At 42.9% G+C, this 17,278-nt stretch overlaps 1 protein-coding gene across 1 annotated transcript in view; it reads left to right on the forward strand.

Annotated features, from left to right (window-relative positions):
- ITGA2 (integrin subunit alpha 2) overlaps positions 1 to 17,278 on the forward strand; it is a 162,065-nt gene that overhangs the window by 99,183 nt on the left and 45,604 nt on the right. The window contains exons 14-17 of the mRNA XM_075589084.1: positions 2,477 to 2,680; positions 4,725 to 4,855; positions 7,990 to 8,129; positions 17,003 to 17,154. Coding sequence (XP_075445199.1) covers positions 2,477 to 2,680; positions 4,725 to 4,855; positions 7,990 to 8,129; positions 17,003 to 17,154 — 627 coding nt within the window. The remainder of the gene's footprint in view (positions 1 to 2,476; positions 2,681 to 4,724; positions 4,856 to 7,989; positions 8,130 to 17,002; positions 17,155 to 17,278) is intronic.

The following is a 17,278-nucleotide window of genomic DNA, read 5'->3' on the forward strand; positions in this document are numbered from 1 at the left end:
TTAAATAGTGCATAAATTGTGCCTGTATACATGAGGCCTGTGTGCATATATACTCCGTGTCCTGTAGGGACTAGATGTTAACAGATACTCGATAGTGTATGTGTGCTGTCCCTCAGTGTAGGACATGTAGGACATACATTCACACACACATCGGAACAGTATAGGACCCAGATCAGTATTTATCTAGAACAGTGCACAAGTAGTGCCTGTTTACATGGAGTGTATAGAATTCACGAGGTTCATCCGTCCATCAAGAGTCAGGCATACCTTATAGAGTGGGGCTGGGCACCTTCAGCAACATGCGTGGAGCTCTATTAGATCAGCCTGAGGTACGCCTGGGAATAAAATCAATAAGTGTCGCTACAATAGCAGAGCCCCATATCTGAGGCTACTGGGGATAGGAAGCGCTCCGACAGCAAGCGCATGTCCCGCCCCTCTGACGTAATGACGTCATCAATCGCCGACGTACGTTTCGCTAGTACTGCTTTGTCAAGGCGGTCATACAGAGGTGGCTTCACGATGGGAGATGAGGGATATTAGGAATTAAGTCATCTAATTATCAGTACATTAATAACATGTTAATACATATGTCATAATATACTTCATTATATATTGAGTGATAGTCTCTTGTATAGAAAAATTATGGAGGTGTATATCATTAATACACTAGATGTCCTATATATAGCCACCCTTCATGATTGGTTGACACAACCATATCTTATGATAATATCTTTTTTACCAATCTGTATTATAATCTAAATGTATTTACCCAGGGTTATTCAAAAGGACGTTGTTTATTATTTGATTACTAATAATCATTCATTACTACACTAGAAACCTATTTAATACATTATATATTTAACATTTATTGGCAAATTCATCTCATTACTATGAGAAAGACTTAAGTTGAATTATTCCCTTAAGCACAAGAAATTGTAATATTAGCAATCATAGTTTAACACACACAAGAAAGGAAACTGCAATAACACTCAGGACCACAAATCTTGATATTTATATGCTATATTGTACAACTCAACACCATGTAGTGTTAAACCTATAATCGACCCTATTATCTAACACTCATCAAGAATATGTTAGAATATAATCACCCTACTAAAGGCATCAAGAAGGAAAGAAACTGAATACAGCATATCCAGAGACTCATTCTATAATACAGTATAGAATGTTTCCATCGCCTCAAACTCATTGTTATTCTACATAATCGATACACAGAACATTCTTATATTGAACATATATAAAACTGTAAAACATAGAGAGAGGCTCTTGTTCTTTGAGGAATGATCCCAAGTCAATATCGATGTTAAGACCCTGTGGTAACACTGTTTTTAGGGCATCAATCCAGTAGGTTTCTTGTCTGGAAATTTGAATGACTTCGTTACCGCCTCTCCAATTTGAATGGATTTTTTCAATTCTATTTTTTTTTAGACCATTTGGATTTTGTGCATGATGGTCCTTAAAGTGTCTTGATACACTATGTTGCATAAAGCCTCTCATAAAGAGGAGTACATGCACACTGCAATATGGTGCTGGAGGGGGGTACTTATCTGCCGGTGCACCGGGTCCAGGGAGGTCCAGCCATCCCAGAGGAGAACAGTGTAGAAAATGGAAGCAGGCACACGGTCTTATGCAGAAAATGTTTAATGTGCCACCAAAAGGTCCAACGTTTCAGCAGAGAATTGCCTTTATAAAGGAGAGGAGAGAGGAGAGAGATTTTAGCCATGCTGCTCCCACTCTTTGGAACAATCTGCAATCTCATACAGTTCGAGAGGCCCCCTCTCTGGAAATCTATAAATACAGGATTTAATAGTTACAGTACCATCCCATCCTGTATTGCAGGGGTGAGCAAACTTTTTTGTCTGCACCCCACTGCCTGCTCTCACCCCCCCCCCTCTCCCCCCCCCTCCCCACCCTCACCTTTTTTCTGGTGTTTTCTGATGTCAAAACGTCATTTGACCCCGCAACATCATTTGCAGTTCTTAGAAGCTTTGAGTGCCTCTGATCAAATCCATAGAACCTCCTGGTTAATATAAAAAGTAATTGACTTTGGCGGGATTGCTGCTTTAAACCTAAACATTAACTTTAATACGGTACATTGGTTATGTTTGTATTTATTAATTTGCTGTCATAGACCAGTAATGCAAAGTGTTGGAGGCTTGTTTGTCAATTAAATACTTTTAAGATTCTCTTAAAAAAGAACAAAAGCAAATTATAATCCCATTGATGAAGATGTGATCACTGATGTGATCCCACGTGAAAGATAGACGCTTTTTCATATGAAGAAATAATCACTGTAACATACTGTAAATTAGAGTTTCAGTAATCTTTAGAAATGTATCAACAATTATATATTATTAAACAATATTATGAAAGTTATAACCTGTTGTAGGAAATAGAACAGCTTTGCATGTTGGTTTTTTTGCTTCTAAACCTTCTTTTTTTGTCTTTGTTTGTAAAGGGAATTTTAAATCAACGTGAACAGTTGGAAGGTCCTAAAAGTTTGGAGAACACAAGGTTTGGAGCTTCAATAGCGGCAGTTTCAGACATTGACTTGGATGGTTTTAATGATGTTGTTGTTGGAGCACCTTTGGAAAATCAGAACAATGGAGCAATTTATATTTATAATGGAAACAAAAACACAATACGAACCAAATATTCCCAGGTACGACGAGTACATTGTGTCCATTGTGTTTGTTCAAAGCTTGGTTTGTTAATACAATTAGGATTCATTAGACTAATTGTCTAATGAATTAAAAATAATTGAAAATGATTTTTTAACAGCAACATCTACACTAAACATGATCACAACATTTGTATATTGTAAAATTATACTTAAACCTTTATTCAGTAAACTGATCTGGGCTAGCATGGGAAGCCCCATTGAAGTCATAAGAATGAGACAGATCTGATTCCCATCATAATTGGCTTAACAATGAAAACCCTTTAGCATATAATAATATTGTTCAATGTATAAATGATTGCCAAAAATGATGGACTTCAAGCATCAATAAAAACTGAGATCTAACCAACTTGGCTTAACAAGCTTACACTACATGGATTTGCAGGCCCCACATTTTCATAGGTATTTTCAGTGTTTCCGAAGTGAAGGTCTCAATCATTTTATGATGTAGAGAGCCTAGATCCCCACCGTTATATGTTTCTATCTCATCACAAATATAATTAACTACATATTCAAATTTTTGCATTAATTGTAGCTGTGTAGCCCCACTGTTTCCACCAATTTCACACAGCATAGTTAGTTGTACAAGTATATCACAAAGTCTGCATTAAATAATAGTGGTTCTGAACATACATTCATTTGAGATATATTAATCTAGTCCATAAGATTAATCGTGTCATTCAATTACTTTGATTAGTGTAGTGGTTCTCAACCTTTTTTTGCGCATAGACACCCCTGAAGAATTTTTTTAATCTCTGGGCACCTCTGCTCATCAGACCACATGAAATCTTTCTCCCACACACCCTCCTTATACGCTCAAACCCAGCTCACTCCTCCCCTTCTTATACACTCACATCTCATATTCACCATTATTCTCAACACACTTCACATTCACCCTCCTCCTTGTCAGAGAGCACCCCCACCCAACACTGTTTTTTCTCAAACAGCTCCCCTCCCCCTATTCTCACATAGCACAGCCATCACCTTTCGCATGTCTACTCTCTCCTCTGTGCCGGTCTAGGAGAGGAATGTGACTACAGGTAGATCACAGCATCTCGGTTTCCAGACAGTGTTTCCCCCAGGAGTCACGGCACTCTTAGCAGAGGGTCACAGCACATCAGGTTACCATGGCACCCTTGTTGAGAAACACTAGACTAGTGAGTAGTGCAGTAGTGCAGTTTTTCATGTGTGTATGTTTTGCCAATTAAAGCAGCAAGGGAGCTCTCGGTGGTTATTGTTGTTTCTCCAACACCCAGGGTTCCCTTTGGTTTATGAGGTATTTATAGGGTTTTTTTGTGGGGAAAAGCCACAATATCATTTCGGTGACCATGTTGAATCTTTCATCTTAGCTGCCAGATTGCACGCTCAGCCACTCCTAAATCGTAGGTCCCCGGATGTCAGGTTCATGGAAGTTTAACAAATTTAGATGGAACTGCTGTTCTTATGTGATTTTACTTTCTTACAGTAATACGTACTGTACATATAATAGAAGTACTATATAGTTCTACTATCAATGAGAGCTAATATATTTGCAAACACACACATGGGGGCTTATTCTATATCCACCAAAGTGGCTCATCTGGATGTTTTTGGCCGAAATTCCCCATAGAAGTCAATGTGAAATTTGCGAAAAACAGCCCAATCAGCCGCTTCCCCATAGTGGGCTACTGTACTTATCAAACTCTCACATCTGCCAAACAGTGGCTTGATAAATGCCATTGGATGTGCTGTATCAAACAAAAAGATCCCATTGAAAGCAATTGGATTTTTTTCTTTGATAAATCTGGTGATTTTGTACCAATATTGCCCCAGTTGTGCAGTTCATAATTACAGTATTTCTACGGCAAGATACAATGATTTGAGGAGTTGGTACTAAAGACCTAAATCACCAAACCATTATTGAGCTTGATTTGTCACTGAATGATGAATATCAACATTTTAATAAAATACTGTTTATAATGTATATATGTTTTCAATGATGCCGGTGTTTGAAATATGTAAATTAATGCATATATTCTCCATACAGAAAATATTAGGATCGTCATTCCACCAGTCCCTGCAGTATTTTGGCAGATCAGTGGATGGTCACAGAGATTTAAATAGTGATTCCATCCATGACATATCAGTTGGTGCTTATGGAAAAGTAATCCAGTTATGGTAAATTATTTCGTTTGCCTTCCTCTGGAACAAAATACTGTAAATACAAATATAGGATAAGGTGTCTGTCGACTAAATTTAAAACAGGTTAAACTTGATGGATATATGTCTTTTTTCAACCTCATCTACTATGTAACCCCTTTGGACCTGAAAGGAAACTGTTTTTTTTTTTTTTTAATTTAGAGCTAAATTAATTTATTCATAGATATCATATACAAGGTACCCAGCAGAAACAAGCAGATACAATAATACACTGTATGGAATTGCTGCAGGAGGAAACACCATTGTCTCAACAACATAGAAAGCCACAACCTGTTTGTTTTAGAAAAATGATTAGGAGCACTTTTGCAGAGGCAATTAGCTGCTGGTTTTGTATGCTGCCTACCATAATAACCAATGAGAGAATGTTTCCCAAAAAAGCACTTACGCAATACGTATTTAGACTTAAATTGGCTAAAGGTTGATGTTGCCGCAGTAAAATGTCATTTTTACAAAACCTGGGATTGCGGTGATTATTTTTTAGGCCGTATTCACTAACAATGATTTATTTATAAATAGGTGGCAACATCAATTCTCATTATCTAAAAACTCCAGTAACTGAAGAAAAAACAAAAAACAAAGCTAGCGCTAAAAATAAGTGTGGAGCCATAGAAATGGGGGGATACAGTATCACACTTTTCTACTGTAGGGTTGTAAAATAGGATTTCTAACAAAACCCTATGTCAAAAAAATATGTTGGCCCTGTGTTATCGGAGGCTACAAATGCATTGCAAAATCAAGAAATAAATGTGTGGTGGCACACAGGTATTCTCTTACTGTATTCAAGTTTTCTCTGTATTTAAGTATGTATATCTTTATATAGTGCCATCTATGTACATAGCGTTTCACAGCAGTAACACAAAGTGACATAATGATATAACAGATTATGGGAATAAGCACTTCAGACACAACAGTAACAAAAGGAAAGAGAGTCCCTGCCCCAAAGAGCTTACAATCCAAGTCAGAACAGAAGCAGATACAATAGTACTGTAGTATACAGTTTTGGGGTTGCAGCCCTTTCTTTAGACAAGCCCACCCCTGCGCCTGATATGATTTAGATACAGAGCAAACTTGTGTGTCAATACTTGTCTGCCTCCACTCATGTATTCTTTGATAATATATAAGACCTGGCACACTGAGATATAGGTGGGCTAAAGCACCAGGACAATCCAGAGAGTATTGTTGTAAGCATTGGAGTACTACTATACCCCTATCTCAATGCATTGCAAAGGAATGCCTTTAGGGGAAATTGGACATTTGGTCACGCCCATTTTGCCACGGCCATGTTGGCGCCGGTGTTTGGTTGCCAAGGTACCCTTTGCCACAGCCGCTCTGCCACTGGACACTCGGCCACCAGCCATTTCTCCAATAAGGTAAGTACATTAAGGGGTTTTCATGGTTAGGGTTGGGAGATAGGAGTTTTAGGGTACGGGGTTGGGTTTTTAGGGTAGGGAATTAGGGTAAGGGCTTTTAGGACAAGGGGTTAAGGTTTTCAGTGTAGGGGTAGCGTTAGTATTAGCGGTTTAAGATTAGGGGGTTTTAGGTAAGGAGTAAGGTATGGGGCTTAACTTGGCGGCGAAGCAGTTGGCAAGAGATGTCCCTGCGGTGAGGTGAGTGCCGGCAAAACAACCGCGATCAAATGTCCTAACCCGCTAAAGGTGTTGACATACAGTACAACATAAACAACCTATAAATAAAACACAAAAAGCATAACATCCATACTGCTGCGGCCGAGTTTATTCGAGCATTTGCCCGTTCTCGGCCGCAGCAGTTACCTGGCGCGCGCCGGAGGGTGCCGGGCGCGCGCCGAAGCAGCGGAGGAGAGGCCCGCCGATCGCGGCTTCCCCCTCTCCTCTCCGGGTCCGCCGGGTCCCCCGGAACCCCCTGCCGCCGTCCCCCACATCGCGGGACACCAGGGCTCCCTCGGGGAGCCCTGGACGTGCGTGCAGGGGGCGCAGGCACCCGATGACGCGTGACCGCGCATCGGAGACGCGCGGCACGCCGAGGGGCTGCCACTTGCAAGCCGGGAAATCTCCCGGCTTGCGGTACTGGCCACACTGCAATAAAGTGTGTCGCCAGTGTATGTGCAATTATTAAGTCTCTGATTAACCTATACCTATCTGGCCACCTGGGCAACTAAAGGCTTAATATTTGCACATATTGATGTTATTTTTTATTTGTGGCCATTGTATATATGTATGTATATCTTTATTTATATAGCGCCCATAGTGTACTCAGAGCTTTACAAAGAATAAGGGAATGCAGTAGAGTTCTAGCAGTAGATTGACAGAGGAAAGGGCCGATCTTGGCAATATTACGGAGGAAGAAGGGACAGACTTTAGCCATGCCGTGAATGTGAAGGGTGAAGGAAAGTCGAAGAGTCAAATGTCAGTCCTACGCAACATGCTTTGGTCACCGGATGGATTGTAAGACCGTTTACTGTGATGGGAAAAAAAAGGGATATAAGGCCATATTTAGGGGAAGTATGAGGAGCTCTGTTTCAGACATAGTAAGTTTAAGACGGCGGAGCACCATCCATGAGGATATAGCCAAGAGGCAATCCGAGACTTGGGACTGGATTTCAGGAGTGAGGGTCGGCATAGATATATCTGTGTATCATCTGCATAGAGATGACACCTAAAACCAAAAGAGTTGGTGTGGTCAGATATGACAAATATGTTTCTATGGCCATTACATACACAGGCAAGATAGACTTAAGGCCGGTCTGGGATAGATGATAACATCTGTCATTAGAATGATAATGGCAAGTATCAAAGTGTAGAGGATAGCATGTGAATAGGTTATTATCAAATGTATTTTCCGATAACGCCAATCTTTTAATGTATCAACCTAAAATTAATCCAGCCTGTTGACTGGGGTGGTGTCTGGTAGGGGTAGAATTGTTGTGATTAACTATTACATTAATGTCAATGTCTAGATAAGCTTTGCATTGCAGACAATTCCTTTTCAGAAAGGAGGGCGTTTAGTTTACTTTTACTTTCTTACATGTAGTTATTCCAAAGGGTTCTACATTTAGAATAAACAATAATGGTTTTCACTTTACTAATTTGTTTCCATGTATTGTTGCCATTTAGGTCACAGGCTATAGCAGATGTGTCTGTGAAGGCGTCATTTATACCAGAACAAATCGTTCTCACAAACAAGAACTGTGAGGTAACTGCAAAGATATGTCTCAGTGCTCGGTTTAGACCCACTATCTCCAAAAACCAAATAGGTAAGTAACTGAAAAATAACTTTGTTTTGCAAAATGTACAATATTTTTTTTTTAATGGTAAAAGTAACATTTGAACAACACACAGACAATTATTCCCAAAACTGTGCTGGCGCCGCTCGCATGCAAAGCCCCATTGTCTTTAATTGTGCTTTCTGTCTTCTATAGGGGTGAATGGCCCTCATATACAGTACAAAGGACCATAAACAAAATGTAGGGAGCCTCTTTGAACTGATCAATAAAGTGACAAATAATTGGCAATATTGGAAATTTCACTGCTTGACTTTACAAGATGTTAAAAATGGTTATTTCTTGATGAATATTTGATGTAGTTGATAGACTTCATTATATATACTGTAGTTAATACAATTAAATTAATAGTAAAAAAAAATTAAATCAGTTCACTAAAACTGTATGTGGATTCTTCTGGTAGCAAAATTCAATGAAACACTGTGGTGAAATATATTGCAGTTTCCAACACTATAGCCATATTTAGGAGGATTGGTGCCAATTCATGTTAATTTACATACTGTTGACCAAATTAGTTACTTGTTAAATGTCCCTTTTTTGTTCAAATTACACATTTTTTAGAATAATTACAGCTTGAATTTTCCACACAATATGGACTTACAGTACCTCACTGAAATTTAAATGTATTTGTCATTTTAGGTAACCTTGATTGAACATAATCAAGCATTTTACTGATTTACTTATTATGACAATCTCCAATATTGATTATACTGTTATCGATTTATCTATTTATTTATTTATATAAATGTTTTACCAGGAAGTAATACATTGAGAGTTACCTCTCGTTTTCAAGTATGTCCTGGGCATAAAGTTATAACAGTACATGGTTACATTAAATGAACAGGGTTATACAAGGTTATACAGTCAATTCACAGCCATTTCATGGACAGATAGAGTTGGAAAATTGGGTAAAGGGGATAAAAGGGCTGGTGAGTTTCAGATTGAAATAGAGAAGCTTTAACATTACCAAACATCAGCGAACGGCAGCAAACGGCTCACACCCTTTAACTACCCTTTCGCTGCACTAAAGGCTGTCTGCCTTTCGGGCAATACAGATGTACACTGAAGGGGTTCAGAGTGAATGTAGCTGGGGATTGAAAGTCCTTTGTCTTCCTGGCTCATTAACATTCCAGACGATGGAGTTGACGTACCACATAGTACAAGCAAATGTTAACCCTTAGCACGCTGGTTCTGTGCAGAGGGGAGCAGCTGTTGTGTAACCCCTACAGGCGTCCGCTTTTGGAGTGACATAGATGTACACTGAAGGGGTTCAGATTAAATGCAACTGTGGATTCAAAGTCCATAGATGAAGGTTTTATTATCAGTTAATGATATAGGAGACCTCACCTGTTGCAATACATTTTCCTTATCTATTATTCAAGCTGGTCTAATCATAAAAAAACAATGCTCATAATCATTGACTTGTGTCCATATACTTTAGTCTGATTTTGGCCAAAGTCTAGTTCCTTCCATTTAGTTTGCATACCAAACTTTACTGACTTAGGAATTATGGATGGGCAAGTCTGCATGTTCAAAATCCAAACTTTGCAAACTTCATACAGTAATTCATTTTCAAATCTGAGCAAAATTCGAGCCAGAACCCTTGAACAGATCATTCCTGAATTCATTTTTTTTCTTCTTTTTTTTTTTAAAAAGTGAGTGAACTTTTTTTTTATATTTCCTGTTTATTCTGAGTGGTTTTATTCATAATTTATTTTACAGAACTAAAACCCCAGTGAAAGTGCCCACCATATTGGAAATAGTGTGTATGTCCATAATCCACTTTTTTCCACAAAAAGGTTTTTATTGTCGGACAACAGTACATTGCATACAGTGTCTACCAACCCAAAGTCGTTTTTTAATGTACTAACATCCAACTTTTCTCGTTCCCACTTTCCTCCGGTTTTACAAAGACAAACTGGGTAGACCAACTCACATACAAGACACGTCTCACAGACATACAAAAGGGAAGGTGGGGGGGGGAGCTCAGTGTCTTCTGCCTGTTCACCGTCTCACCTCTTTCTGTCCTACTTAGGAGCCGCTCTCAGTTGCGGGAGATCCATGGATGTCATCCCTACCTGTACCCCTATTATTGCCGTCTGTACTGGCACATCGTAGGAGAATGCATTTAGGTGTATTATGGCATGATGGTGGTGGCACTCACCCCTGGAATGTCGGAGTGGTCTAGCCACTTGGTCCAGATTTTCAGGAAATTTGTGCCGGTGTCGTTGACCAGACTTGTCAACTGCTCCATCCGGCAAATGTACCAAATTCTGTTTCGAATTTTCGGAATGGTGGGTAAGTCTGGGAGCTTCCACAAGGCTGCGAGTTCGCACCGCATGGCTGTTGCAAAATGTGCAATCAATTTTTGAGCCGGTCTGCCTATTCCCCGAGTGCGCCTGCCCAGCAGGAACAGCCAAGGGTCCAGGGGGACCGACTGTCCGAGAATACTCGTTAGCCAATCTTGGATTTCCTCCCATAAAGGAGCCACTTTGGGGCAACCCCACAGCATGTGAAGCAAGTCTGCCTGTTCCCCACATTGTTTTGGGCACAATGGGGGGTAACCTTTAACAAACTTTGCTAATCGTGTAGGGGTGAGGTACCACCTCATTAGGACTTTATATGCATTCTCCTTCAAGGTGGTGCATATGGAGCTTTTCGCTGCTGCCAGTACTATAGTGGACCAGTCCTTATCTTCTAATGTCTCCCCTAAGTCCGTTTCCCATCTGGTTCTGTACGCTAACTTAATGTCTACGTCTCGTCCAGGACAGACCACCTCTCCGTATATCCGAGAAGTGAGTCCCGTAGTGTCCGTGCCTCTGGAACACAGCTGCTCAAAATTTGTGCGTTTGGGGCGTTTGGGGATTTTAGCGTAAAATGCGCGCACCTGGAGATATCTAAAAAATTCGGAGTGGGGCATCTCTGTTTCTGATCGGATTTGTTCGAATGATTTAATATTTTGATGTCTCTCCAGGTGTAGTAATCTGGTGATACCTTTTGCTTTCCAGACTGCAAGGTTCTTGCGTAACAGACCCGGAGCGAAATCAGGGTTCCCCATAATCGGGGTCATTAGTGTGTGCTGGGTTGTCAGTGCACACTTGTGTTTGGTGTTCTCCCAGGTCGCCAACGAGCTACTCACTGCGGCCAGCGGCTCACTCACTGTCAGATATGTCTTTTTGGGTAGCCAAATTAGGTCTTGTATCTCTACAGGATCACAACATGCTTTTTCCAGCTCCACCCATCTGCGTAGGCTTGGGTGCATGTGCCACTGAATAATTTGGGTTAATTGCGCCGCTTTGAAATATGATATCAAGCAAGGTACCCCCAATCCTCCTCTAACTGTTGGCCTCGTGAGGATGCTACTTTTTATTCGTGGTTTTTTATTACCCCAGACAAATTTCACCATAGAGGACTGCAAGCGGAGGATGTCATCCCTGATCACTTGTATCAGGAGGGTCTGAAACAGATACAAGATTCGGGGTAGGAGATTCATCTTAAGGCATTGGATCCTGCCGATCCACGAGATTGTGTGGCCTGACCAGATCCGAAGATCCTCCCTTAAAGTCCTAATTAGTCTGGGGTAATTGGCTTTGTATAGGGCTGAATATTCTTTGGTGATATGGATACCTAAATATTTAATGGAGGATGCTTGCCATTTGAACTTAAAATTCAGTTCTATTAATTTTTCGGTGGCCTTTGGCAGGTTGATATTTAATGCTTCTGATTTTGTCTGATTGATTTTGAACCCCGATATCTTATTAAATTCATCTAGTAAGCTGAAGACATTTGGCAGGGAGATAAGGGGTTTGGACAACATTAGGATAATGTCATCTGCATACAGGGCCACTTTATGTGACTGATCTTTTATCTGTATACCTGTTATATCTGGAGAGTTGCGGATATGTGCCGCTAGGGGTTCTATACATAATGCAAAAATAAGTGGGGACAGGGGGCATCCCTGCCTGGTGCCGCTCTTTATTGGAAAGTCTGCCGAGGGGAAGCCCTGGTGTCTGACCTTCGCCCTCGGATCCCTATAGAGAGCCAGAATAGCGCCCATCATTCTCCCCCCTATGCCAAACACTCGCAACATCTCTGTAAGGTAGGGCCAATCAATGCCTTTTCAGCGTCTAAACTTAATGCCATAGACGGGATGTGTTTTTTCTGTGCCAAATCAATTAAATCTATTATCCGTCTGGTATTGTCCATAGCTTGCCTGCCGCATATAAATCCTACTTGATCGGGGTGGACCAGCTTCGGCATGACCGAATTCAGACGGTTGGCTAATAGTTTGGAGAAGATTTTCGTGTCTGAATTGATAAGAGATATTGGCCGATAACTTTTACAGTCTGCTGGGTCCTTTCCTGATTTAGGGATCACTGTTATAGACGCCTGGAGCATTTGGCTAGGAATAGGGGCACCATCCAAAAATGAATTGAATAATCGGGCCAGGTGAGGTACTAAGGTTTTTCTGAATTTTTTATAATACAAATTAGAGAAGCCATCCGGGCCCGGGGCTTTGGCTGGCTTTAGTGCTTTTATTACCTCTGAAATCTCCTCACCTGAGAAGTCTGCCTGTAATGCCTCCCTTTCCAATCTGCCCAGTCTGGGTAGTTTTGCCTCAGATAGAAACGTCCTCAGCTGCCTATGAGTGTTCTCACAATGGGAGACCTTCTCCCCGTCGTACAGGGTCTCATAGTACTGTTTAAATTCCTCTACAATTAGTTTAGGATCAGAAGTAAGGTCACCGTTCTTGGTACGAATGGATTGAATATGGAAGTTACGGTTACAATTTTTGAGTTTATTGGCAAGTGGGGTATCTGGCTTGTTCGCTTTCTCATAGAATTGTCGCCTAGACCAGGTCAGCTCCTTTTCGGCTCGGGAGGACATCAACAGATGCAATTTAGTTTTAGTGTCACGCCAGGCCTGTAAGGTCTGCGCTTGTTTGGTAGTTTTGTGTAGGGCGGAGAGGGCTGATAGTTCAGATTGGAGGATCAAAATTTTCTTTTCTCTTGCTTTTTTCCGCCTACTGGCTATCCCCATGAGTTCTCCGCGGAGAGTTGCCTTATGGGCCTCCCATAGGGTGGATTGGGATGTCACGCTACCGACATTCTCCTCAAAATAGACCCTGATTTTATCCCTTATTTCTGTTTCAATTTCAGGGATTTTTAGCAAGCATTCATTAAGCTTCCATGTCGCTCCTGGTCTATCTAGTCTGAAGTCTGTGCACCGCAGCTCAATTGGCGCATGATCTGACCATGAAATATCATGGATGCCCGTATGGGAGATCTGCGAAACCATTCTGTTAGACACAAAGAGGTAGTCTATCCTGCTGTATCTGTCATGGGGGTGCGAGTAGAACGTGTACTCTTTTGCTCCTGGCTGTTGTTCCCGCCATATATCTACCAGCCTATTTGTCTTAAGGCCTTGGTTCCAGATTGCTCTACTTTGTGTGTGCTTCGGTGCTTTGGGTGTGCACCTATCGGCCTTGGGATCTAGTGTCAGGTTGAAATCGCCCCCTAAAACTATACCGCCTTGTGCCACTCTATGGAGGATGGTGAAGAATTTCGTGAAGAAAGTATCGGCTCCCTCGTTGGGGGCGTATACATTAGCGATTGTAAGGGGCTGTCCTCCCATCTCGCCTACTATTATCAGGAAGCGACCGTTCTTATCCTTTTTGGTTAGCGTGACCTTGAATGCCAGGCGATTATGTACTAGGGTTGCTACCCCTCTTTTTTTTACGTTTGCTGTTGCGGAGAGCCACGTTCTGTATCTGCTATCTAGGAACTTGGGGGAACTGGTCTTTGAGAAGTGGGTCTCTTGGAGTAGTATTATATCGGGGTCTTGCCTCCGGTAGTCTGTGAATGCCAGTTTTCTTTTCAAGGGGCTATTAAAACCTTTTGTGTTGTGGGATAATATTGTAAAATCCTTACCCATTGGTGTTTTCAATAGGAATTGCTGCTTTACCTCTTTCTAGTGGGGGCATGAACTTCCTCAGAGTGTGATCTTGTGAACTGCTTTGTATACTGCTCATCTGCGCAGGGGAGAAACACTGGGGTAAACACAATGGGGACATTGGGGAGACAACAAATAAACTTGAATAACTTTCGGCGACCTCAGAGGACCGAGATCCCCTGGGCACCTGAACTGCCCCACGTGGGGTTCCGGTTCGGGCGGGCCCACCCCCGATCGCGCGAGGTTGAGCCTTACCCGTGTTCACCGGCCCACCGGGGTCATGCATGGATCTCCTGGGGTCTATCCCCCAGGTATCCATGAGGAGACTCATGGCGACGGCAAGAAGGAGGTCACCCCCCCCCCCCATCAGATTTTAGCCAAACTTATGGTAACTCGTTATAAACAATGTGAACGTCCGGCGTCTTCAGGACTGCAAGCTGAATTAGTGAATATGTGTACCCTATCTATGTGGGGGGCTTTACCCTCTGCTTAGCTTGTATGTGGCGTGTGCTGTCTCTGTGCCCTGTGACCATTATCTATCCCACGGTATTTTATGACCTTTCTTATTTGCTAGCTCTCTCCAGGCCCCTTCGTTACCGGCCCCTCACTTTGGGGCATAGGACTACTTGGCCCTGCTACCCTATGATTCGTGGTGTTACTGCTGCCCGCTGTGCGGTGTTACTCTTCCCTGCCTTGCCGCCCTGGGGTATTCCCCTTTCCCTCGACTTCCCTCAATATATCCTAATCCCTTGTCTAGGCTAAAAGTGGGTAATGGCCTTGTCCTTCGGGGGGACGTCTGCACGCGGGGTGTCTTCCGGCGGGGGGTCTGCGTCCGGTGGGTCTGCGGGCAGGGCGACACTGCTCAGTTGTCCGTGGGGCAGTGCCTTGTTGTATAGATGCTACCGCGGGCATCCGGTTTCTTTGGTCTCTGGGCTGTTCCGGCGCCGTCTCGTGACGTAGCTCCTCTTTTCCCATTGAGGCGCCTCTACCAAGATGGCCGCCCGGCCATATCCGGTGACGTCCTTCCGGTCTTGGCTCATTCACCGCCGGACGTCGACGGAAGTGGACGTCTTCCCGCTCTAGGCTCTTCTTCTTCCGGCCGTGCAGGTTGTTTGTGTCTCGCCACGAGGCGCGATGCCTCCATCTTTCCTAGGTGCGTGTCACGCGTCTCTTCCGGGTTGCGGGGCCGCCATTATCGCCGGGATTTCTGGTAAGTCTTTTCTTTTGCAGGTTTAGATCTGGACCCGTAGAACAAGATCTGTGCATCCCGCGCCTTAGATAGGAGGAGTTGTGGCATCACTTATGCCGACTCCACTACTTAGCGCTTCACACTGTTAGCAGTCCTGAGAGTCCCAACTGTAGGCCATAACTTGTAGGCAACCAAAACTGGAAACACAACATTTTATTGGAGCTGAGCATTCTGCGTTCTTTATTTGCTATTTCACTCCTTCTCCGGTTCACTGGCGGCTCGAGTTTTCCGGGATGTGCCGGCCTGCTGCCACTCATTGTCCGGTTCTCTCTCCGCCCGGGGGCTCCTGGGTTCTCCGGTCGGAATTCCCAACCTACGCAGGAATTCCTCCCCCTCCTCCAGGTTTTTCATTGAGGTGGCCCTTCCGTTCCTAATGACTAGTAAGCCGAACGGAAAGGTCCACCTGTATCGGATGGCTTTGTCCCTGAGGAGGCGGGTTATGGGCTGGAGCTTCAGGTGTCTGGCCAGGGTCAGGGGGGACAGATCTTGATAAAGTTGTAGTGAGATGCCCTCGAATTTACAGGCTTCCTCTCCCCGGGCTTTCATAAAGACTGACTGCCGAGTGCGGTAGTAGTGTAACCTGGCGATCACATCCCTGGGTTGTGCATTCGCCAGCGGTTTGCTCCGTAGGGCCCTGTGGCAACGGTCTAACATTAGTTCAGCTGCCGGGGTGTCGGGGAGCAGGCCTGTCATCCATCTTGTGAGGAAATCTTCAATGTCGGTAATTTCCTCTGGTATGCCTCGGATGCGAATGTTGCTCCGCCGGTCCCGATTCTCAGCATCCTCCTGTCTCTCGGCCAGCTCTGTGATCTGGTTTTGGAGGTATGCAACCCGTTTATCAGATTTTTTAATTGTGGAGGAGACCGCCACCATCTTGTCCTCCAGGGCCCCAGTTCTTGTTCCCAGTCCTTGTACCTCCTGTCGGAGTTCCTGGATCTCGGCCCTGAACAACGACTTCATGTCGTTGTACAGCCGGTCGAAATCACACCGCCGCACTGGCCGTTGCTCTGGTTTCTCCTCTCGGTCCTCTTCTCTTTCTGATCCCGATCCTGGGGCCGAGCCGGGCGCCATTTCTGCCCTCCCGTCTCTGGATGAGGATCTGCTCAAATACCTCCTCAGATCTCCTGTGTTCTTTTTTTTTGTTGATGGCGGGGCCATCGCGGTGTATTCTTGCGTCGGTACCCTTGCTTTTTTTGTAGATTCAGTAGTTTTGGTTGGCTTTATTTGAAAAAATGCTTTGGCGGGGGTGGGAGCTATGCGATTAGACAACCGATCCCCTCACCATCGCGCATGCGCCCCCATAATCCACTTTTTATCTGTTTAATGTACTACACAATATTTTAGGCTAGATTGTACATTGGAATGCAGTATTGTAATAGATAAGGATACCCTCTACAATTTTCTTACACGTCAGTATAGTTAACTTTTGTTCCCAATAGAAGCCTATAAAGTAGTTTATCATACATCGACTGTAGTAACATCTTCTTAGACCTGTATTTTTTAGGCTAATGATTAATTTACACTCTGGCTTTTCATTTTGTGTGTTGTCAAATGAATTCAAATTTTCCACATCTTTCAGTAGTATAACACGTAAATGTAATGTGATTTAAAAGGACTTCCTGTTATTTTTTTCACCATCCATCAGCTGTCAGATACAACGCTACCTTAGATGCTGATCTCTTGTCATCAAGAGTGACCTCTAGAGGGCAGTTTAAAGAAAGTGGTGACCGATTTTTGCAGAGAAACGTTGTTATCAGCTCTGCAGAAAGATGTGTTGAACACATTTTTAATGTTCAGGTAAGGCAAATGTTCCACTGGATATAAACTATCACCACATATTAAATATGATTAATTGGAAGGATACCTGGATTAGAAAGACAGACAGGGCACTGAGGCACAGAGATGGGAAGTTAGAGTCTTA

This window comes from Ascaphus truei, chromosome 1, assembly GCF_040206685.1.
Source record: "Ascaphus truei isolate aAscTru1 chromosome 1, aAscTru1.hap1, whole genome shotgun sequence".
Taxonomy (NCBI): Eukaryota; Metazoa; Chordata; class Amphibia; order Anura; family Ascaphidae; genus Ascaphus; species Ascaphus truei.